The sequence below is a fragment of the Colias philodice genome, chromosome 16, assembly GCF_061535455.1.
Source record: "Colias philodice isolate Cphi_HAF_F1 chromosome 16, ilColPhil1 Martin Lab GWU primary, whole genome shotgun sequence".
Lineage (NCBI taxonomy): Eukaryota > Metazoa > Arthropoda > Insecta > Lepidoptera > Pieridae > Colias > Colias philodice.
Genome location: NC_143101.1, coordinates 6453979 through 6480143, shown reverse-complemented (window position 1 = coordinate 6480143; position 26165 = coordinate 6453979). Strand labels below are relative to the sequence as shown.

Genomic DNA, 26165 nt, shown 5'->3' with positions numbered 1-26165 from the left:
GTATCAAAGTAGGTCTCTTCGTATTTGCAATTGATTTGTAAACTAGTTTATAAAAAAGCTAGTGATAACGTAATAAACATTAGTCTAGTAAAGTATGATGTGTCGTAACCTGTATGTAAACAAATTATTCCTGACATAAAATGTTTGAATAAATGGTTATAAAATCATGTAGAGAGTATGAAATCGCACAGGAACCGCTCACTATTGTAGCGATTGCATAAAAATATTTATATGGCTACTTACGGCTCGGCCTCTATGGACTGCAAACGGGCGACATAGTTCGAGGGAATGTAACCTTCTTGTTTCGTTTTCTTGCTTCTAGCTAACCACCAGTCACCTTGTGTATCATTCAAAATCTCTAAATGCTCCCCTTTTCTAAAACTAAGGTCTTCATCGGTTCTTGCATCGTAATCGTAAAGGGCAACAAATATTCGGGTGGGAACGACCTCGCTAGTATCGGGGCCCTGATTCACCGTTGATCGAATAGGATCTGGCGGTGGAGTTGGCACTGGAGTTTGAAATTGCCTTGGATCTTCTTCGTGGGTATTGACCCGTTCATTTTTGTTTTTAGAATCCTTTTCTCCAGTACTACTAAAACAGTTCCCCATTTTCTCTTTACAAGGTGAGGCTGGTACCACTTGTTTTATGTCAAATCACACACTTGTATGAATCCAAACGAATGTTCAAAACTAATACATCCATTAACATTTTATTATGTCACATTAGAGTCAAAAAATACAAATGGGAAACATTTTTTCAACATAAACAAAGAATACAAAATCCCGACAGGACATAACTATAGGCAGCCATTTTAATATGACATAGACAACCATTTTTTTCTGAGTTTAATGTTTCAAAAGTAATAGATTCATTAGTAGAGAAACATTTGTTGCAAATATATAAATAAACATTTGAAAGTTAAGTTCACATAAAACAAATAATTATTTAATTAAAATTTGTTTTAACTTTAAAATAATAAAAACAGTTTTGCTCTAGCGATTATAGCGCCCTCTCGTGTATGTTATAGAACTATTACAATCTTTTGTAGTATGATACTTCCATTGGTATTCAAAAATATCCATAGATGGCAGTATTACTATAAAATTATTTAAGAAAAGAGAAAAGTTGTGTGTGAGCGTTTTCAAAAAAAAGTGTACCCCTCACTTTCGGCCTGTCCCCTGTGTTTCAAGTCGAATAACAAGTAAAATTTATACTTGGCTAATTATTGTAATGCTTGAAAAGTATTAAATACATCATAATTTGATAAATGCAAACAATTAATTCACAGAAACATTGCGTACTATTTTTGAAATAATCATTTTTAAAACTAAAGTGTCAGTTTTTGGCGTGTCCCCATCCAAGTTCTTCGATGTTAGAGAAGCGATACTAAAAAGTTTTATACCAGGGTACCATAAGTTTTAGTGTCGTTTAAAAGTACATTTATTTGCGAATCGTCGCATGTAGGTAGTTCATAATTACGACCTTATAATCGTTTAAAAACAATTTGATTTCCAAAAATATCTTATAAAGTGGTACCGACCGGACATGTCGGGTTTACCACGGCTAATAATGCCACTTAGAAATTTTAGATTACTATTTGAATTTTTTTAATGGCAAAATTATCGTTTACTTTCACCGTCCGCCAATTTAAAAAAGCTTATTTTCAAATACAGTTCGAGTAAAACAGATGTGTTTTGTGAGTGCAACGGCCGTTGAAATTTCTACTGTCTGGTTTGAGACATATTATTACTTGATACAGGTAAGTAAACGTCGTTTAAATACTTTCAGAAGATGAGCAATATATTCATTAACCGTTATTTACATTTGATAATGAGTGTAGGCCACGGTGTAGGCACATTTTTTCGTCAGAATATAATTTTGACTAAAAACTGAGAAGAAAACGTCACGTCAGTTTTGCAACATTTTGCTGGCTGACAAGAAAAGTCGCAAAACTGACAGCATAAAGCTAAGTCTAGATTGTCATTGTAATATTCTACATAATTTTTATAATTTTTTCATATTTTTAGGTTTCACTAATCTCGGGACCAAAAAGGACATGTATAATTTTCAAAAAATGGTATTGCAATGAATGCGTTGGTCAGCAGGTATACCCTGAATACATATGTGATGCATGTATGGAAAGTTAAAAGGTGTAGTGTATTTATTTCTTCTGAGTTTTACCCTAAAATTGATACTGTGTCAAACTGTGTGTTGGTGTATTTTTTTATGAGACTAAAATAAAATTTTTGTAAACGTTTTCTCGGTTTTATTTTAACAATGTAAATCAGTGCCGTCTTTAGGATCAACGAGGCTATGGGCCAAGGTACTGGCTGGGGCCTATGTAAGGGATAGAAAATCCTTAAATTTTAACTTTATCATTTTTCAGTTTACAATAACGCAATAGAATAAATATTTTTGAATCTAAAAAACTAATACCCCACCAATTCTAATTTTAGTGCAAAAATAAATTTTTAAACAAATTTTCTAAATCTTGTTTCTATTTTACCAAGTGTGTGATTTGATATTGCACGCCTCATAAGCGAAGCGTTGAGGTGGGTACTACTGTCACTTCGCGCAAAACATCTGATTTTTCAAACTTAAAATGTCTTTATGTATCATACACTGCACTTGTAAGATAATACATACACACACATATTAAGAAAAAACACTATTTTTAACGTTCATGATATTTTTGATGTCATTTTTGTTGTTTAAACTAGTTAAAAAACAGTTTAAAAAAGTTCTGTCTTGGACGTCCGTGTGTCTGTATGTGCGGATCCTTTTTCTTGTTAACACGATAGCGACCGAAATACCTACTTTACTAATCGAGTCTTTTTTTTTTCTCTTACGCTTGAGTATGCTCAGGAATAGAACCCTTTCATTTTTCAGGGTCTGATTCGATGTGGTTTAATTGTTATTAAATAAACAAAAATAATAATTAATAAATATTTATTAAAAAAAAATTATGAGGCGTGCACTTTTGGATTTTCCAAATTATTTTTCTTATTATGTTATAAAATTTGTTGTTGTATATCGAAAATTTTCAGAATTGTGGGGCCCCTGCCTACCTCGGGGCCTCGGGTCAGGGCCCTGCGGGCCCTGCCTTAAAGACGGCACTGATGTAAATTGGATTAAATATAAACCTAGCCTTATAAAAAATGGTCTATCGGTTTTGCGACAGTCCCCCGTTTTGCGACAAGAAAAATTTTAGTTTTAACATTTTTTTATTATAAGGGACACAAATAATTCGATTTCAATATTTAAAATGGTTTTGCTGTTCCGAAATAAAATAATCACTTTGCCGATTTTAATCAAAATGTATTAAGTATCGTAAAAGTAACGGCTACTTTGGCATCAGCTGTGGCAAAACAGAACTTAAAGCTAGTTTAATAGGAATTTTATTAATTTGTCGACTTCAATTTTCTATTTTTTAAATAATGTATGTTATAATCTTCGTAACACAATCAAAATATTTTGCGTCTTCCTTCGTAGTTAATAGTTACATGAGCATTGATGACTGTCGCAAAACTGACACTTTTTTTCACAGTCCCAATTTATTTTGATGATTTCTCGTAAAACAAATTAATCTGCAAGCAATTAAATACAATTTCACTTACTATGATGTATATTTAAAATTTCAAAATCAAAATTTCATTAAAAATGCAACATTTAAAATTTATCCATAAATTCAGTCATGGTACACTTTTTTTTGAAAACGCTCGTGTATTAGATAAGAAGTAATTTTTGTAAAAGATAAAAATAAGAAATGATTTTTTGGCTTTTTCCCATTTAAAAAGGGTAGTATTTAAACGAGTGACTGTAAATTAAAGTTTAAGTTATCTAAAATAATGACTGCGAGCGATGAAAAATATTTGATGATTAATAAATCAGCAACTAAAAAATATTAATTTGCGTTACATAAAATACAAAATGAGCAGCTTCATAATATTTGAGCGACCTAATATTACGTCTTGTATTATATTCATTACTAGCGGTCCGCCCCGGCTTCGCCCGTGGTACATAATATTTACGTTTTCTCTACATAAGAACCATCCTCGTACTTCAAGGAATATAATAAAAAAAGAATTATCGAAATCGGTTCAGCCGTTCTCAAGTTATGCGCTTACCAACACATTTTGCGATTCATTTTTATATATAAGACTAGCAGTCCGCCCCGGCTTCGCCCGTGGTACATATTTAAGTTTTCTCTACATAAGAACCATCCTCGTACTTCAAGGAATATAATAAAAAAAGAATTATCGAAATCGGTTCAGCCGTTCTCGAGTTATGCGCTTACCAACACATTTTGCGATTCATTTTTATATATAAGAATAAGATTATTTGGCATATGATTTATTTATACTGAGTGGCATTTTATTTTAATCGAGGTATTTCGAATAGAAAAATCACTTTGAAAAATACTATAATGGACGAGTAGGTACTATCAGTTCAATTTGTTTTTGAAAGTTTTATCAAATAACTATTTGAACAATTTATTCTAGTGTTTTTAGTCGCTCTAGATGAGCGTAATTTAGTCGCTCACTTAGTAATCTATTCGCTCAACTAGTAATTTAGTCGCTCATATAGTAATGTAATCACACAGTTAGAATTCTAATATGTATATCAAATGGATTAATCACAATCCTCCTTCAGTACGCTCAATCTGTATTTTTTTATCAACTAATATTCGTTGCTTGTTTAGTTTATTAGTCGATTACTCAAATTCATACCGCTCAAGTTATTAAATCAGTATCTCATAATCAGTCGCTCACTTTATTTTCAGTCGCTCGTTTTATTATTCCCCATTTAAAAAGTGCACATCCACTTTAAACTATACCAACCTTAGATACCAACCAATCAGAAGGTTAGGACAGGTGTACGTATACTGTACATACCTAAGGGCTAAGACATCATTGAGGTATTATTACTGGAGAGGGCAGTGAGTCATACACTTTGTACGTAGATATTCTGCCTCTTATCACTACATAGTATAAAACAAAGTCGCATTCTCTGTCCCTATTTCCCTATGTCCCTATGTCCCTATGTCCCTTTGTACGCTTAAATCTTTGAAACTACGCAACGGATTTTGATGCGGTTTTTTTTAATAGATAGAGTGATTCAAGAGGAAGGTTTATATGTATAATAACATCCATTAAATAGTGGAGAAGTACTGTTATTTTTGAGGTTTCTAATGTTATGTCGTAAATAATTACATTTTTTCCGCTTACATTGCAAACGCAGGCTGAACCCTACGAGTTTTATCAAAATAATGTACTAAGTATTGTACACATTGAAAAGGTCTACAGAAAAGTCCGCGATGGCATATGTCTATCTCTTATGGATAACCCACAATAACTTTTTTTTGTCATTTACTTCTTACGACAAATAATGGCTAATTTTCGAAGCGATTTTAACCAATACAGCATTAATCCTTAACCAATTAAATACCTCGAATACATTGTTCATTTAATATAGATCTATATGGCCCTTTACACCGTATGATTTAAGAGAATATTTTCGAAGATATTACAGATTTAAAAATTGCGGGACGTACCGTTTGTCGCGGTACCGGCCGGCTGGGCCGCTGTTTTTATATACAACGTTAAAAGTTTTTCTGTAGTGTATTTAGTATCAGCATTGCACCCGTGCGAAGCCGGGGCGGGTCGCTAGTTACTTATAAATTAAAACCAATCAATGTAACAAATAAATATTTTTTATATTATTAAAAAATATGAAAACTTATCAATTAAAACCAATCAATGTAACAAAAAAAATTGAGTTTGAGACGATTGACTCTAACTCGTGTTAAAAAAAGTGTAGTAACGATGTCCTCTCTAGTACGTAGTACATGTAACTCAATGTAAGACATCAACAATTTCGATAATTATTATTGGTACAAATCTTGGAAATGGAACTCTATATCGGTTTGTAGATTGTACTACTTACTAACATCAATTTGCTATTTCTTACTTAGACTTCATAATATCAAAGGTACGTACACTAAGTACATACAAAGCACTCGTTTAAGTTTATATTATAATTAGCTGTCGATGAATTTTAATCAAGAGTTGTTTAAAAGTTTATTCACCGTTTATTAATTGGCTATCGAAACATTTCACAGCCCTCGCTTTTACCAGAATTCTTATTGGAAAAAGACGCTTAAATATTGAATGGCTTAATTAACTTAAAATATAATAACCTCCTCCTTTTTTTGAAGTCGGTAATAATAATTACTTAGGCATAAATAATAAAACACAAATAATTTTCAATTATGAATATGTAAGGCTATCGTGTAGAGCTTGGTCAAAAACACATCTTAGTGGATGATTTGAAGAATTTTTTCGTTAAAATTCATAATGCCAATACTACATTCGCAGCATTGTCCATTGAATTGGAATAGGCTCCGCTGATGTTGCCAGAGACCAAAAAAAGGCTCGATAGTTCTTTTTATCTACCACAAGAACGACATCGTGAGTTCTAGCTAATCTTTGATAAGGGATGCAATTTCTAACTTTATTCATATTAGCCACAATTGCCTCTCCTAGTCTTTTCTGTAGCTCTAGTAGTAGTAACAATTATAATATACTTAGGTCTTTAGTTTATTAAAGATCTATGAACATTTTATATATAATGTAGAATAAAAATCAAACTACCCACCAAATGATGTAGTTTTGTATTAACACGTTTTCATTATCATTTTAATTTTTTTATGTATTTTTTTTATTTAGGTACCAAATACCAATACTCCTATTTTTCTACTCACGTTTCTGCTCATTAATAAATCATTAATGGTTGAGACTAATAGTCAATAGGTGGGTAGAGTAAATACCGAAACAAGTCATAACAATGTTTCTCGTAACTTCCCCCGACCCACGTAAGGGTAATTATAAGATTAAAAATAAGTTAGTACTTTGTCTTATTATACGTAAACATTCTTATTTTCGTACCCTGAAGTTTTTAGGTGGCTTTACACCCACTTATCATTTCGTAAACAAACACGATTGGCTTTATTCCGGAGATAATTTCATTAAAACCCAACGGCTCTTTTAAATCATCTTTGAAATTGGGGTTTTTGAAAGAAAGAAAGAAAATACATTTATTTTAATCACATTTTCAAAAATTTATTAATAAACGACATTAATTAAAGTACTTGCTTCGTTGTTATCTGCTTCAAAAAAAAATATATTAAAGTGTAAATCCAGAAATACTAAAACATACATTTTTAGTTTTGAATCTAGCTATACCCTTAGGGCAACGAGAAAAGTATTTAAGCATTATTAAAACTTACATACCTACCCACGTATTTTTCAAATAATTGCGAATTTCTATTCGATTTATTTCTAGTTACTAAGGAAAATCTTGATAGCGTTAAAATGTAGAGACGTAAAAGTAAATGAAAGTGTCGATCAGATTTTAAGGTAGGTAAAATATAAATAGATAATTCCAAAATTCCTCAAAAATTATAATGCCCAAAAACATACCAAACTCAATTTTCACAGTAACTAAAAATAACCTTTACAATTGACATTACATTGTACTAACTACCTACATAGTTATCTACTTAGTATAACGTAGGTATCTAGTTTAGGTTTACGCATTTGTAAAATAGTAAGTAAAAATCCTTAGATAACAGCAATTCAAATATTAGTTAATTTAATCGTCTATTTACCTCTCTATCTAAATAGATTTCCTGTATATCAAGCGTGGAATAAAAAGGTTAATCATACGTATATTTGTAGATATTTTATCACACGTGTTTCTTTGAAAATGGTGGGAAGGACGTAAAGAAAATACAAATTACTTTATCTAAAACAGATTCTCGTCCTAGCGCTTATCGCTTTCCTCCATCACGGTCCGGATGTAATTACATTTGGTCGGAGTATTGAATTAAGTCCTAAGCCGTGCACAGAGGACGGAATGACTGCACACGGAGCAACATTATGGTGTCTTTTTAGGAAGTCAAAGGAAGGCAAACGAGGCATAGGTACGTCAACGAGTGAGCCCACAGAGTGAGCCGCATAATATAATAGAAATTTAATATTTGCGATGTAAAAGGTTTGCAGTAGATAGGAACGACGATAATATCTAGCTAGATCCTGAACGAAAATTGGGGTCTTACATCATATTTTGTAGGATTGTCGTATATAACTATTATACAGAGTGTCCCACCGTTGGTATTCTAAGCTCAATGAAGATTATAGTTTTGCATACGCTGAGTACGTATAAAATACTTATAAAATTCCAGATGCATTTTTTTCAAATAGATGAATTTTTAAAACTCTTTGTGTACACCCCTAACAAGCAACCCGCCCAACTTTACCGATTATGTTTTCATAGACAAAATGCTCAAATTAGCGAAGCGTTATATGCCGGCTGCGCGAAGCTAGAGAAGAAGACGTGAATTTTAAGGAAAATTTTAGCAAAAAAATTGTGGCGTAATTTTGTTGTTTAAGTATTTTTTACGTGATCAGTGTATGCAAAACTATAAATCGCTTCGCGCTTAGTATACCGACAGTGGGACACCCTGTATAGGAGTAGGAAGGCTTAAGACGAACCATTTTTCTAGCCATTACGGAAAGATAGTAGGTAGTTGCGTATTTTTCTGTCTGCGCCTGTGTATTATCTGTCATTGGCAATCTATTGAGGTTTGAGTAAACAGGATCTAAGGAGCTAAATATTTCTGTACTGTTCAGAATTCTACGAGAAATTATTGAACTAAATAAATATTGGGTGGAAATTATGTATTAATTATATAATTATTATTAATATACATATAATTATATATTAATTAATTATTCATTTCTTCTTAATGAAGCACAATTTGCGAACTTAATAGCTAATAGGTATTTCTTAAAATGGTATGAGAAACTTAAGCTCATAATGTGGGTATTAACGCTATATAAATATGGACTTTAATAGGGCTCTAGATTGAATTTAGTTTGACATGACAGAGCTTTTAACGAACGATAAAAGCGCTCCTGATGATGCCGTATTAATTATGAAATTATCATAAGGTTTAAAAAAAGAAGATTGTTACAAAATAAATATTTGTAGTACCTACCAGGTAATTACAATCAATATTTAAATCATTAAATCATTTTAGATTCAGCTGTACCAAGTGCTTAATAAATAATATGGAGTAGTTATAGATATTATGATGAAGGCAAGTAAGATGCAGGTTTTGAATTTTTGATCAGTCGAAATAAAAATATTCGGGGGTACTCTTCCAACAGCAGTAGACGTCTTGACACTGAAACAGAAAACGATATAAAACATTATAATAGACACGTAATAGCCAAAACATGCAACTGCCGAATGATAACTATAAACTTTTATGTTACATACCGACGATCTATTAATAACTCGCGCATATGACAAAGGAACTAACTATACTTATCGTTTATACTATGCGTGCGTTTGGTTGCGGCGTGCATTCTATGTAAATATGAACTTGAGTAGATTCTTTATTGATTAGTACGCGATTTAAATATGCAGAAGCGTGGATATTATGTATATAGAAACGGTTCAATGCACGACATGGACCAGGGCTATCATCAGGAGGTACTTTTTTATTAAATATGTTTTAGGCGAAACTAATATCACTAGATCTTCTAATCCAGATTGTTACTAAACAATCTGAATTTCATACACGGTAGTTAACTTTCTATGTCAGTAATTAAGAAAAATAGAGAAATATTTGCAGGAATGATATATCTTGTAGTGGGAGTCGAGCATGCTTCGGCACGAATTGGGCCACGCTCGCACCGGGGAAGGTACCACACCCTCACAGAATATCGGCGCTATAGTGACAGTTTACTGTCGCGTTCCGTACGGTGAGTGAGGGGTCCGGAGGCCCACATCCCTTCCCATCCCCTTTCCCATCCTCTCCTCCCCTATCCTTAATCCCTCCCATCCTCGCCCTTTTTCCCTAATTCCTCCCTAATCCCTTAATCCTCCAAATATTTCTTATAAGTCAACATGCAAGCGGCTTTATCAGGTTGTTTACCCCAGGAGGGTACCGGCACAATCTGTGCAGGAGAATCCCTCCCACAGCGTTCACGCTGTGGCAGCCCGTCGTACTCTGGGGCGGGCATAAATCCGCGCTCTCTAACATCTAGGGGTAAGAACAAAAGACATAAAACATCTTCTTGCTCTATGCTATCCGTGGACTTCTGCAATATCAGGGGGCTCCACAGCAACTTAAATGCAGTTCATCAGCATCTCGAAACAGCTAGGCCTGCCTTGTTTTTTCTTACCGAAACCCAAATTTCCCCTCCGTTGGACACGGCCTATCTTACATACCCAGGGTACAAACTCGAGCATTCATTCGTTCCACGCGCTGGAGTTTGCGTATTTATCAGGAGCGATATTTGCTGCCGACGTCTCTGCACATTTGAAGCTAAAGATCTGTCTATCCTGTGGCTGCATGTCGAGTTCAGGGATTATTCCCGTATTTACGCTTGCCTCTACAGATCCCACGGCGGAAATAATTACACTGATCAACTTTTTGAGCATGTCCAGAAGATGTCCGATAGTTTATTGCAGCAATTTCCTTCCAGTGAACTAATCGTGCTGGGTGACTTTAATGCGCACCACGCTGACTGGCTTGGATCTCGAGTTACAGATCACGCAGGAAGAACAGTTTTTGATTTTGCATTGTCCAATGGTCTTACGCAGTTGGTCTCCTCACCTACACGAATCCCTGACATAGATGACCATAGTCCCTCTTTACTGGACTTGCTGTTGACCACACACCCTGAAAATTATCAGGTATCGGTTGTTGCACCAATTGGTTCTTCTGACCACTGCTTGATCCGCAGTATAGTGCCACTTGGTCACATTCAACGGCAAGAACAGGCAGCATGCCGCCGTGTTTGGCATTTCAAATCAGCTGACTGGGATGAGTTGCGAACATTCTATGCGTCCTATCCATGGGGTCGAGTTTGCTTTTCATCCGATGATCCCAATACCTGTGCCGATTCCGTCGCCGAAGTGATCCTGCAGGGTATGGAGCTTTTTATCCCATCATCTGTGGTTCCTGTTGGTGGCAGAACAAAGCCCTGGTTTAATCGTTCCTGCATTAAGGCGTCACACTGCAAACAGGAGCGGTTTCAGGCTTGGTATCAGGCACAGGCGTTATCCGATCCTAGTGTCAAATCTTTAAAAAAAAAAGTATAACTCGGCCTCCCGGGCTTACAAGAAAGAAATTGCCATGGCTAAGGCTAATTACATCAAGAAGCTTGGGCAGAGACTTGCCAGACTTCCGTCTGGATCACGTGCGTTTTGGTCACTATCTAAGGCCATACAAAACAACTTTAGTCGGTCATCTTTTCCACCCATGCGCAAAGGGGATAATGCTCTGGCTCATTCTGCAAAGGAAAAAGCGGATCTTTTGTGCTCTATTTTCGCAGCGAACTCGAATCTTGATGACAGAGGGACCATACCACCTTCCATCCCCAGTTGTAATACTACTATGTCCGAAATTCGGTTCACACAACGAGCTGTTAGGAAAGCACTCCTGTCCTTGGACACAGCTAAAGCGAGTGGGCTGGACGGCATTTCCCCTATTGTACTGAAAGCATGCGCTCCAGAGCTTACACCAATTTTGACGCGCTTATTTCGGCTCTCTTATTCTAAACGTATAGTCCCGCAGTCATGGAAAACAGCTTTGGTGCACCCGATCCCGAAAAAAGGTGATCGCACAGATCCAGCAAACTATAGGCCAATCGCGATAACCTCCCTTCTCTCCAAAATAATGGAAAGTATTATCAACTGCCAGCTCCTGGATTACTTAGAAAGAAACCAGTTATTAAGCGATCGCCAGTATGGTTTCCGTCGCGGACGTTCTGCTGGCGATCTTTTAGTCTATTTAACCCACAAATGGGCGGAAGCAGTGGAGAGTAAGGGAGAGGCGTTAGCCGTTAGTTTGGACGTCGCGAAAGCGTTTGATCGGGTTTGGCACAAGGCACTTATTTCCAAACTTCCATCATATGGACTACCTGGGGGACTGTGCGAATGGGTCGCTAGCTTTCTCGCCGACAGGAGCATCAAAGTCGCTATCGACGGTTCATGCTCCGCACTCCTGCCGATAAATGCTGGCGTCCCTCAAGGCTGCGTGCTATCTCCTACCCTGTTCCTCCTCCATATCAATGATATGTTGCAAATCAGCAACATACATTGCTATGCGGATGACAGCACAGGAGATACTAGCTATTCCGGCCATGCAAGATCCCCCAAGGAACACCTAGATGAGTGCCGAATGAGACTTGTATCTTCCATTGAGACCTCTTTAGAACAGGTCTCTGAATGGGGCAGACTAAATTTAGTCGAATTCAACCCCAAAAAAACTCAAGTCTGCGCGTTTTCAGCGAAAAAGACACCGTTTGACATTGCACCTCACTTTCAGAGCACTCCCCTCAACATCTCACCCAGCATTGGAATCCTTGGCGTTGATATTTCGAGTGACGTACAATTCCGCGGTCATTTGGAAGAAAAGGCAAAACTGGCCTCTAAAAAGTTGGGTGTCATCAATAGATCGAGACGGTACTTCGAGCCTAAACACCTGCTTTTATTGTATAAGGCCCAGGTTCGTCCTCACTTGGAGTACTGTTCTCATCTATGGGCTGGCGCCCCGCAGTGCCAACTTCTCCCACTTGACCGCATTCAACGTCGAGCGACTCGAATTATCGACGACCATAGGTTAACTGATAAGCTCGACCCTCTCTCTCTAAGAAGGGACTTGGGGTCCCTCTGTATTTTCTATCGTTTTTATAATGGGGAGTGTTCTGAAGAGCTATTCGATCTTATTCCTGCCGCTCAATTCCACCATCGCACAACCCGCCACAAAAATCTCTACCATCCTCACCATCTAGATGGCTGGCGGAGCACCACAGTGCGTTTCACTCGCAATTTTCTTCCACGCACCTGTAAACTCTGGAATAGTCTGCCACCTGCTGTGTTCCCTGCGAATTATAATCTGGGAAATTTTAAGTTAAAAACGTATCGTTTTTTGAAAGGCCAAGGGCAATAAATTCACCTATTTAATTCCGTCTTCCCCCCTATCCTATTCTGGTAGGCAACAACCATAACCCCTGTTATGGTCTATGGGCGACGCAACCTGCTTACCATCAGGCGGTGCGTCCGCTCGTTTGCCTCCCTATAACATAAAAAAAAAAAAACATAAAAAAAAAAATCTCAATTCTCAGCCCTTTGATATTTTGTTACGACGTGTTTTAATTGAGTTATGCGTAGCTAGGTCCTAGGATCGTTAATATAATTATCTCGGACTAATAAAATACTTCTTTAATGGTCTGAGATAATAATTATTCAATTTTATGAGGTCTGGAACGTGGATGGAAAAATATAGACTAAAGTACCAGTCAAAATCCGTAAGTTTTATTAATTCGTGAAAAAAAAAATATTTTAACAATATTTTATGAGAAAAATTATTTTATTTTTCGGGGATATAAATATAAATAACGTTCATTAAACTAAAGCAATGGTCAAAAAGGTAATTTGGCAACCCTGTTGAGTTTAGAAGTAATAACGCAAGTTTCACCACCGCGCCGGTGTCGATTATACGCATAAATGGCGCCAACTTATATGATGGACTATTGTGTGAACTTCTCGAAGCTTCCAATCATAGCAGGTATGTTTAATTTGTACATTATTCGTCCTTTGCACGGTAGTCGTTTCCGTATAACGTGCATATTAAATGATATACTATATTTTTAACTGTACTATATACCTACAAGTTACTTAACCAGTAATCATTAATTAATTTTTAATCAGAGGCTAGAGTTCAGGACTTCACTGACTTGGCACCCGGCTTAAAAATAGTTAATGGGCTTTGTACAAAATATCATAGAGATTCGATCTCGATCCGATCCGATCAGAAAAAGTAACAAACATTGATCTCTATGGGCACGAACTTGCACTCTTATCAAATTAGTACCGTACCTAGGATAGGATGATTAAAAATAATAACTTTTTAATTTCAATAATGTTTTCATGAAGGTATGCTTATTTAAAAGATATTATTCCTTTCAAATTTGTCATACCTAAAGCTTCGCGTTTATGAGTTCGCTTAAAAATTAATCTTCTTTATAGAACTAATTTACCTACGTCACAGATAGAGAGGTATAAATAAAAATGTGAACCACCCTTGGGAGGTTTGGGGAAATGCATTTCAAATTTGTTTCACAGATAGCTTTGCTTTATGGCTAACTTAAGGTAGAGCGATGCCAGACCCTTTTTTCTCGAAGACCTCAGAGGGAATTAAACCAAATGTTGAGCGCTCTTGGATTTACATACACTTTATGTGTTATCTTATTACGTGTCCTATGTTATATATATAAGATTACACTTTTATGAAATGTTAAATGTATTCACCTTTGTCTGTATCATACTTTATAATCATAAAATGAAAAATGTGAACGTACTTTAATTAATTATGCAATAAAACTGTATTACTTTAATCTTGAATGATAAACGAGATTGTTATTAGATGAAAGTCTCTGTTCATAGTACATTTTTTCCCAAAAATTAAAATTTTAATCTTATATATAAAATTCTCGTGTCACAATGTTAGTCTGCATACTCCTCCGAAACGGGTGGACCGATTCTCATGAAATTTTCTGTGCATATCGGGTAAGTCTGAGAATCGGCCAACATCTATTTTTCATATGTACCACGGGCGAAGCCGGGGCGGACCGCTAGTACATATATATAAATCTCGTGTCACAATGTTTGTCCTCAATGGACTCCTAAACCACTTAACCGATTATAATAAAATTCGCACACCATGTGCAGTTCGATTCAACTTGAGAGATAGGATAGTTTAATCATGTAGGTACCACGGGCGAAGCCGGGGCGGACCGCTAGTAGGTATTATAATTTTCAATAGATATTTAATATTTATGTTTGTCTCTTGTGGTCTCTTAATTCATTATTCTGGAATCACTGAATTCAATTTAATTATTTGATCTTGTTACTTATCCTTTTCTTTGTATTTGTAGCTAAAATGAAGTAAATACGAAAGAAAGTGGATAGAATGAAGCCTCTAAAATGGTAAAACCGTATACCATTATAAGCAATACACAATACACTATGGAATGATTTCTGATCATCATCTACCGTACAGGGCACGTAACTTCAAACCAACAGACTTCGAGGGTCGATTTTGGTTCGTGTCATGTTTTTAATTCCTACAAAATTATCACCTGATATTTGCTATTTAAATTGAAATAGGTATACAAATTTAGTAGGTATTGCATGTTTGCAATTTACCTATTTATAGATAATTACAATCGTTGATGTGTTCTGGCATTTAGATTTTTTCTTGTATATTTCTTCCTATCAGTACCTAGCTTATACCAATAATTTATTTGAATGATTTACTTTTAGTTGAATGTTTTGAATATGTTTTAGCCTTTGTTAACTACGAAGAAGATAGGAATATGTGCATTGTGCATTCTGTAATTAGTCCCTGGGCGTGACAGCGCATAAGTTAGTAACTCCCGGGAGACGGAGAGCTAAATATTTAACACTTATGTTTAACTCATGATGATGGTTTTGTGCTTTTCTAGTCGGTAATGCTTTTGAAGAACATTTATATAGAGTTCAATTAAATATTCTTCGCCCTACTTCAACGAGAGTTGTACTACACTAGTTACTACAGACAAAAAATAATTGCGATTATTACCATTTATTACACGTCTCTATATATAAATACTTTTAAAGAAAATGTATATAGAGTTCAATTATATTTTCTAAATCTTCTTCTAGTTGAGATTAATGCGGTTAATTACTTTACATCTCTTATATAGAGAGAATAAACACCAGTTAACACCAGTTTTTAATATCTTACAAACGTATTATGAACACCTTTGAGGTTGGCAATAGGTTGATAAAATTTATTGTAATACGGTTTTAACGGCACGTGTCGCCAAGAGGTACCTACTTGTAGAATTGTTGTTAGAATTGTAGGTACTTGTGTTGAATCTCGACAAAATTCTTCTCTATATTGTAAATGTGAAAGTTCATACAGCTAAGAAGTTAGCTGCTTTTTCACGCAAGAACCATAAACTAATAAATTTGGAATTATATGTTACGGCTTGAAATAGGTACATAAAAATTACGTTCTACATTTTATGACTATGCCTATGCCTACCCTTGATACTTAAAAAGTAAGTTTTTTTTAACTTTATACAGTAACTAATATAAAGAATATAACGGATAATATTTATTTAGGAGCGTCTGGTAAAATTATGTAGAGTTCCCGTGTACCTCAATATAATAATTTTTGATTTACATTTAGTTAATAACAATCAGTCAATTACCTAGTAGGTATAAACTTAAATAAATAAAAAGACGTGTGGCACACGGGGACTGCCGCGGTAAAGCTATTGGCATAGCATGCCTTCAAGCCACACCTCCGTGTCCGTCGGAGTGCGTGAGCGTGAGGTTTTTTCGTTACGGAATTTCTCGATTCGGTCTCCGCGCTCAAGGCCCGCGATAGAAAATATGCAATAGCTTAAAAAATAACTTATGTAGTAATTATATACTTAGGTACTGATATGAACTATTAGTTACTAAAGAAAATAATATAGATATTATTTTACCTAATTCCATATTTCCATTACTTGTACGTGTTCACGATCGATAGTTTCAGTTTCTAATGTTCCAACTCTGTAGAAGGCTTTATTGAAGGCAGGTAATAAACAGAATATGTAATGAAGGAAACATTACAACAGTGAGATTATGTGAATGTGTAATCACACACATTACCCCGTAGAGTTCGATCGATTTATACAATTGTGGATATTAGTAGCATTTTAAATTTTAATAAATAAATAGGTTTCAGACTTTGTTAATTTTTATTTATTTTCTCAATTAATATTCAATTGAGGCAAGGATCAAAATGATAAAATTTAATTGCAGATATTATTTCATTTTTCCACTGAACATATAGATACATATATTTTAAGTATATCTATAATAAATAATAATCTAATTCTTATATCTACCAAATAAAAGATGTCATTTAGTTTTAATAGTATAGGTAAACCAGAATCTGATGGCAATTAGGGAAATCAAAATTTGGAGTGTGCAACCCTAGGGAAAATGGACTGAACGATCTTGATACTGCTTATTTTTTATTTTGTCCTCAATATCATTAATCACATTACATAAGTGGACAATATGAGATATCCACTTAATATTATGTAGGTACATACTTACATGTATAATATACATATTAGTTTTATTTACGTAATACAAATTATTATTTACACATACCTATATTTGTATACATAATTATCATTATCATTATGCCATGTCAAAAAATGGAATGTAATGATAATGCAGATCAAAACTAGATTGCTAATAATTTTTTATAAAATAAAACAAAAATAAAATAAAACTATGTTTTTTTCGTAAGTATTATAACAGATACACACATTATAAAGTTGACTTGGACAGTTTGGACTGACGAATAGCCGTATTGGAAACTCCTGTAATAAGTTTTCATAAAATTATATTGTAATCAACGAGTAATCAACAAACAATATTATAGTTACATACTTATAATATTTTTAATTTATAAGTATGTAACTATAATATTGTTTGTTGATTACTCGTTGATTACAATATAATTTTATGAAAACTTATTACAGGAGTTTCCAATACGGCTATTCGTCAGTCCAAACTGTCCAAGTCAACTTTATAATGTGTGTATCTGTTATAATACTTACGAAAAAAACATAGTTTTATTTTATTAGTATCAAAACGGGTAAGTCAAATTTACCAATAAAATCTTCAAAATTGAAAATTGTGATGTTTTTGACCCTTCTTCATCGAATATTTTTCTATACACAGTGTAAACAACACCTCTTGCTTGTGATCGCAGCGGCTTTTTCGACATGTTCGAAGATTTTTTAGTCAAAATCCTAAAAATTATTCATCAACTGCGAAAAAGACAAATAATTTGACAACCAATTTGATAGTTGTCAAATTAAGTTGCCACATGAAAATCTTTTATTTGTTATAAATAAATATGCCATCAGATTCTGGTAGACCTATAATCATAATTTATTTTAAATGCTCACACGTGTGCTTTTGTAGGGTATATAAACAGGAATGCCATTAATATGTTAATTATAAGGGTAACAGGTGTGCTCTATATCATAATTAATGATAATGTATCAAGTTTACGAATTGTGATTTACTTTGTTTTGTAATCTCACAGCTCACTAATGAATTACTATTACTTGTTTAAATGCTTATAAACAAAACACTGTTTAAATGCTTGCACTCCGTCAACGTATGTACATACATATAATATTAGTATAGTAATTATCCGTGGAACATATCAACAAAATCTGTCTCATACTTTTATCGCAGAGACTTTTCCTTCAGACTTGATGATTTATGAATATGAAACAGTAGACAGTTGAAGAAGCGATAAAGATATAGCGTGTTTCTAGTCCGAAAGCAACAGGCCTCTAGCCTACCGTTCAGTTTACATACAGCGGTCGACTCGGCTGCCCCACTCATAGAGCGCGAAATAAAATGAAAATTTATTTCCACTTACTACGAATCCTTCATCAAATAGAAATAACGCCCCCAAGTTTACTTTGATAAAACTGTGCTCGTATTGTGCCGAGGCAAACATCCGTAAGTAATATTCTTTTTATCTTCTTGCCATTATCGAGTTGTATAAACAGTGAAAATTTTGGCGGTTTATATTTATATTGGTTAGGTAAACATACACTTGTAACACTGTGTTTGATAAAATATTTAAAGAATAATTTTTTTTATACATTTGTGAAACGCGGTTGTGGTGTATAAGTGCGATGGTATTTCTGAATTATAAAAAAAATATTTATTAAATATAAATCAGTAAAATAGGTCAGTTCTTTGACAATAATGTTTACCGTACAAAAGTCAATAAATGGTTTAATGATTGGCACATTCTGCTATTTTAAGACTAACAGTGAAATTGGAATTTCTTCCACAAACATCAAATTTTAATGGACAACTTTAACGTCAAGGTGTCATGAAAACCGGTCAAGAATTTTCAGTTCTCTTTTGATTTTATAAGTATACGCAGAAGTAATAACAGAATACTGAATATTAAAGATAAAATTTAGTAACATTTAATTATATAGTTGACCTATATAGAATTGGTGCAAATAAAAAAGTAAAAACCTATTACGTAACTTACACAGGCGTTGGGAAACTTCGGTTAAATAAGGGTGCCCGGAGACTTGATTATAGACTGTAAATAACATAAAACTGCCTCTACAATCAAGGTAAATGCATAAGCTATGCATTTTATAACTTTACAAATAATAATGTCCAAAAAATAAAGTCCCGATTCTTTGAAATTGATATAACAATAATCTCATTAATTTTAGTGTAGTTTTAGTAGTAACTAAAAATTGGTATATGCTGTATGAATATTGACGATGGTAAGGCGACTGGCGACTTTTCCTTCTTAAAGAATAAATGATTATATATTATCATTCCTACAACTACTCTATAAAAATTAAATGATACTGTGTGTACTGAGTGCACATTGCTTTATGATATAAAAGATTAAATGCAAAGTAAACATAATAAAAGGCATAAATCTTTATAAAGCTTCAGAAGGTTGTTCGTCTTATTGTGATAAAAATGTTAACAGAAACAGACGAAGAAATGCTTACGATCAGGTTTTTTGTACTTATCATTAGCGCGTTTTACTGACGCGAAATCGATAATAGAATTTGAATTTAGTTTTGCTTTTGTTCTTATATTTTTCGTTTGCACTATAATATAAAAGATTTCCATATAATTTCCGTTCAGTAAATAAAATTGATGAATTTTATTTTTATTTATCAAAATAATTTTCAATCGAATCGCATTGTTTTAATTTCGGCGCATGAAAAATTATTAGAGATCACTTCTTACGAACCGTCACGAATATTATGTTAGGTACTCTAATAAACCTTGCAGCACGAAAAATGCAGATCCTCGATCTACACAGATTTAACTTTATACATATTTTATAATTTCCAGAACTGCTTATACGTATATATAATTATTTAATAATACACAATTGTTTAAAGTTGAATCATTGTTAAAAAAAAAGTTGAACATAATATTAATGAATGAATGAAAGAAAACGATGTATTGTACACGATTGGAAATAGGAAAAACAGTAAACAATAATACTTATTAAAACCATAGTATAAAATATATATAACCCAGTGAACTACATAAGCCAACAAAATTCCCACCTTTCCGACCGTTAAAACAAACACTGAAACACGACCACTGCATATACATGATGTATCATTTATCTTTACACAATGGATCAATCAAACGTTGAGTAGCTTCGACGTTGTGGTTCTTTTATAAGTTGTTATTTAAACACGCGCTCTTATGTAAGCCATGTCTTCATTTCTTTCTTGACTACGATTTAAAAAATATTGTTCGTGTACATTTGGATTCGGATTCAGCATTGTTCAGCACATTCTTTGTTGGTATCTGGAATGTAGAATTTTTTAAGTTTCGGATATTTCGAATAAAATAGGAGTACCAAATAAGCAAAACTTTAAATTTGAAAATTGATTATGCCCTCTTCGAACATTATCTCTATAGATTCGCAACTATGCATTATCACCGAAACTATAACAATTTTAAAATAAGATAATTTTAATTTACTCCAGTTTATTAAATCTTTGTAACAGCAGAAATAGTTTAAGAAGAATCTTATAGATTCAGTCTCCTAGAATGCTGCAGAATTCATATTGATAGACTGATAATAGATATTGGATATAATGTTCTATAAATTCCAAGGGAGTAATTTGTTGAACTTCTGTAACGAGCTTCTTAGAGATTAAATTAATAGTTTTCATTCGCTCCTCGCAATAAAATTAATTATACAATTACAATTTTTTGTGGTTTGGCGTATGCCGTAAATAAATAAATTAGAAGGTTTAGGTTTTGTGTTTTTCTTATGTATTGTTCTTTTAAAATAATAGTTTTGAGCAGAAATAATTGCTAATACCCATACAACGAATACAATGTTTTTGTTTTTATTCTTTGTTTGGAATTCGGTCTGCTATGTAAGGAATTGAGATTAGATTTTTAAACGACATGGATACTCAATTAAATGGTCTATTCAACACGAATCGAATTGTTTGTTGGAAAAACCACTTCAATAGGGTAAAAAGGACAAGAGGGTATAAAGCACATACTTCATAGGAATACATTAGTAAATACTTAGACTTGGCTTACTTTTTACCTTTATGAACAATATATCAGAATGTTATAATAATTATAAAATAAGATTATTGGATTTACAAATATTTAAACATGAAATAAATATTTAAAAATATCTGCTAAATATCCGTATTAATATTTCTTATTAGGGTATATAAGTCCACATAAATTCAATTCAAATCTTTATATTGAGAAAGCCTGAAAGGCTCTCACTAAAATCTGGTCGCTTTTTATTATCACTCTGAAATATTTAATTAGATGACAGCGACAGTCAATAAAGCTTAAGGATTTTCAATAAAATTCCAGTAAATGAAAGTTAGGGAGATGTTCCGCTTTTGCTTTTTAGCGTGAAATTACGATTAATGTATATTTCTTTAGCAATTTCTTTTCAGTCGAAGATTTGAAAAATAATCTAAATTTTGAACGAATGAATTTAACAAAGAATTTATTTATATGATATTTGGAATAATAAGAAAAAGAATATCAAAAAGAAAATTCATAGTGAGATAAATGATCGTACTTCTTTCTTTTTAGCCTCAAGTGCAGCAATAAAATAAATTTTAGCACATTATTGCCACCTTGGTGCAAAATCTATAGATTAATTGATAAACATTTTGCTAAAAGATTAATGGGAAATATAACAGAATTTTACTGATGGATTGAGCTACTCATAAGAATTCACATAGTCGCGTAATATGTAGATTGTAGATAGGTGGGTATTGAGAGATTCTACATACTTAGTATGAAAACAGCATTCAAATTGCTTCTGCTGCACATAGGTACCATATTTTGAACGATTCTTGAACTAGATAGCAACTTTCCATGTAATATTGCGATAGTGTAGAATTGTAGATGTTAAGTATCTGCTATATTAAATAGCTGTTTTTAAGTTTTATGCATAAACTTATCTGATGTGATGTTTTTTATGAAGAAAGCATATTAAATGAATGATGCTTCACAATTTATGGGTAATAATGTTATGTTACATAATACGTATGATAATAACTCCTTATTACTTCCCATGGGCGTATTTAAAAAGTACTTACAAAGTTACAATGTGTTGTAAAGGTGAACAACTACAAATAGTGTTTAATATATACGATAGTACATTTTCTTAAAATTAAGTTAAGAGAGTAGTGTTATTAAAATATATAGAAAAGGAATATCTACGTTTATTTAAACACATACCTGCTCATGAACCCCTATTAATATTATAATCCTCATAAACTGAATTCACCCTTTGAAAGGTTAACCTTGTGTATCATTACAACGAAAACTGGTCATGTAAATATCTGGATTTCTAACAACTTTCGGGTCTATTTTTGTTTTATGATGATATTATCCAGGTACAATTGTATGGTGGACTGTGCGTAGATAAGCTGATAAGAGTCTAAAATAAACTTTGTTGTATAGCAACCTTATTTATTGGACCATAAGTAAAGATTAGCATTTATATAGACGACGATGAGTTTTAAAATAGTGTTTGTATTTAATCACAATTTGTAATTAATTATCAATACGAGGACAATTAATTATTACGTTCAAAACAGTTAATAGTTGTTAATGGCAACTAATTTTGTAGATCAAAGTATTAAGTTTTAACATGATTTTAACAAGCAATTACAGCCTGTTATTTAATAGCCTATAATTTTTGATGCGATTGTGTATATTTCTCGAAACGTAGTTTGTAGTGTAACACTAGAATATTTGCAGTTAATTTATGTAAATTAGCTATAAATAAGTTATCTGCAATAATTGCTGAAAGCTCAGTGTTGATATAGAGTAGAAATTACCCGACCGCGAATGGCAGGCTAATTTCGTTACCGAGATTCGAGCCATATATAGAACGCACGTATATTTTCAGAATTTTTATAGATACAGATTACATAATGTATCTTTTTTCAAATTTTATCAAAAGCTCATTGTGGTTAAGATATCACATTATAGCTCATATAGATACCTGTTTGTCTTTTTTTCCTTTTATAAGAACACACATTTTCAATGTTTAAAAAGATTTGATTTGAGATTGAATCACATTATGTTATATTAATTACCGTTTACCGCCTATCTTGATTCCATATTTGAAAGCTCCTAACAAACGTTAAAACATCCATATAACACACATTTACCGCGTTCATTTGTCAAATTGAAAAGAATAATGCGTATTACATAACTCTGTGAAAATAGCCATTATTTATTTTTCGTTTACAATTATTTACAGACAATTTTGTGACGTGTGAGTACTAGAGTTGCCATTGTTTGCTCGTTATACGAAACGTGTTCAATACACTTTTGTACCTGACACGCTATTTATTTACAAAATCATTGCTTATGCGTCTTGATATTTCTATTTTTAAATCACATTATGTTCTAGCAGATATCAAATTATTTTATTCAAATAGCTTATAACATCAATAATAGGTATGTGCAATGATGCAGATCCCACAAATAAGTTGTCATATTAATATGTAATTTAAAATGTCGTTTAGTAGCAAGGAGTTATGGTTTATGGAAGTTATTAGTAAAAAAAAATATAACACAATACCATTTTCCAATTAATGACATTTATTGTTCCATAATATACAATGTACATGCTCAAAATAAGAAATATCGTGCAAACATATTTAAAACTTTCATCAAAAGTTCATTTATATAAATAAAATACATTTTACTAAATTCGCTACTCTCTACGCATTTAAGTGGCAATAAATGTCATCAGGGTTGCTTAAATAGGATTCGTAATTGTATTTGTTACATTTGCAATAGATTGACCGATATATCCTATCCCATGGGTTTTTGTTTAGTGTAACACTCTTGGAGTGAGATAATCAATAAAGGTAATCAAGTTAATTCAACTTATAAACTGGGCATAAATATTACGTAGATTATTATTAGTACTGTGATCAAACAATTGCCGATTCTGAACCAAGTGGCTCAAAGATACGACTTCTATTTTTGTATTAATTTATCATAATTAATTAGCTATTCGATTACGAAGGAAACATAAATAGCATTAAACTGAATAATTTATTTGAGATAGTTCTATATCTCCATGTTGCAACAATGTAAGGAATGACGTGTTTCATCTGTGTTTTTAATTGAGTCATTGTCTTTTAGTTTCGTGGAGAGTTCAATGCCTATAAAGTATACGTACTTACGTAAATCATGGCGGTAAACTGTGCCAAATTCATCCAAAACTTGAGAGATAAAATCCATCGTGCTAAAGTGATTTACATTTAACGTCGAGTCTTTATAGTTTTCTTTTGGTTCAGAATAAGTTTATGGATAGCGTATAGCTTTTTATTCAACCGACTAGCACGATTTTAACCGGATATCTCTAGATGTATAAACCATCTTCTGACATAATATTTACATTAGTAACAATTTCCACCACTATTTGTAGCGTGATATACAATTTCCTTAAAAACAACTTTTAGTAAGGAGTTAATAAATCACTGAAGACTTTGATTAAGCTACGATGATATTATATTACCATAGCGTGATGACCTACTTCATATTTTTTGCCATCGACAAAAAATAGCCTGGTGCAATTTTGTAAATTCAGCGGTTCATTTTTAAATGTAATTTTAGACTTCTAAAGAAACAAGCGAAATTGCGTATAGCGGACACAATTTTATAATTTACTAGCGGTCCGCCCCGGCTTCGCCCGTGGTACATAATATTTACGTTTTCTCTACATAAAAACCATCCTCGTACTTCAAGGAACATAATAAAAAAAGAATTATCGAAATCGGTTCAGCCGTTCTCGAGTTATGCGCTTACCAACACATTTTGCGATTCATTTTTATATATAAGAAGATATGTAAATAATAAAGAGCATCATTCTCTTTACATTCGTAAGATATAAATTTGAAGGAAATTGTGAGTGGGTGAGAGTTCTACTTAAACACGTATTTCTATAACACGGAGCCTTTCTGAAAAGAAGCACTTTAGAATCGTCACATAATATCAACATTTTATATTTAGATACATTGTAATGTAATGTGCTAGATGAAGACGACTCTACCTTACAGTGTTCTTTAAATTATTATGTCATATTTGAATCATACTAATATGAATAATATGAAAATATGCTTAATAACCTTTTTCTTACATATTATTATTCAATGAAAAAAAAACATGGTTTGGGTGGTGTGGGACAAGAGAAAACCATCCTGAAATGATATTTTATGTAAATATGAATGCACCTATTTGATATTATCTGATGCTAGGACCAGCTTTACTCGTTCTCAGACTAATGGTATGCTAAAACCTTCATATCCCTGTATTATACGATAAGATTATGTAACGACAATCTTAGGATGATGTATAGCACTTGAATCACAAAAATATTGATCTTAAGAATGATTCTATCATACAAATACGTATTGTTGTATTTACTTTGCCACTGACCGTGTTAATCAGAAAGGTCGTCTGATTTTACATAAATTGTTATGTGATACCGCGCCAGCGCACATGTTAGCATATCTAATCCAGTCAGTAATTTATTTTAATTGCATACATAAATAATTCATGGCAATTAATATTAAAAATACGCAGTTCATATTTTTTATGTTGTTAGTACTCGGACTCGTCTTTATTTGCCAAAAGATTTGTGTTCGAAAAGTAAATATAGGTACTTATAATCACGTGTTATCGCATGCATTCAATATACAAAATAATATTTAAATTTAAATTATTATTTAATGATAATAGTTTCGAACTGGTTCTTTCATGACAAAAAAGTCGTTTTTATTCTGATAAGATCTGCAAGCTTTTTACAATGCGTTTATGAGTACCTAATCTCTATGATAAAGGCTGTTATAATAAATGTAAGTACATTATATGTATTGCAAAAGTTAAATGAGTCTACTTTTTTTACGTAAAACAGAAGT

The 26165-nt window shown here is 33.0% G+C and overlaps 2 protein-coding genes across 2 annotated transcripts in view; one reads left to right on the top strand and one right to left on the bottom strand.

Annotated features, from left to right (window-relative positions):
• The window catches only part of Src42A (Tyrosine-protein kinase Src42A), a 49698-nt gene extending 48870 nt beyond the window's left edge, over nucleotides 1-828 (bottom strand). The window contains exon 1 of the mRNA XM_089704803.1: nucleotides 244-828. Within this exon, the coding sequence (XP_089560929.1) occupies nucleotides 244-608 (365 nt within the window). The 5' untranslated portion in view covers nucleotides 609-828. The remainder of the gene's footprint in view (nucleotides 1-243) is intronic.
• Nucleotides 829-18502: 17674 nt separating this feature from the next.
• LOC149481737 (G protein-coupled receptor dmsr-1-like) overlaps nucleotides 18503-26165 on the top strand; it is a 42907-nt gene continuing 35244 nt past the window's right edge. The window contains exon 1 of the mRNA XM_089705370.1: nucleotides 18503-18675. The gene's annotated coding sequence lies outside the window, so the exon portion shown is untranslated. The remainder of the gene's footprint in view (nucleotides 18676-26165) is intronic.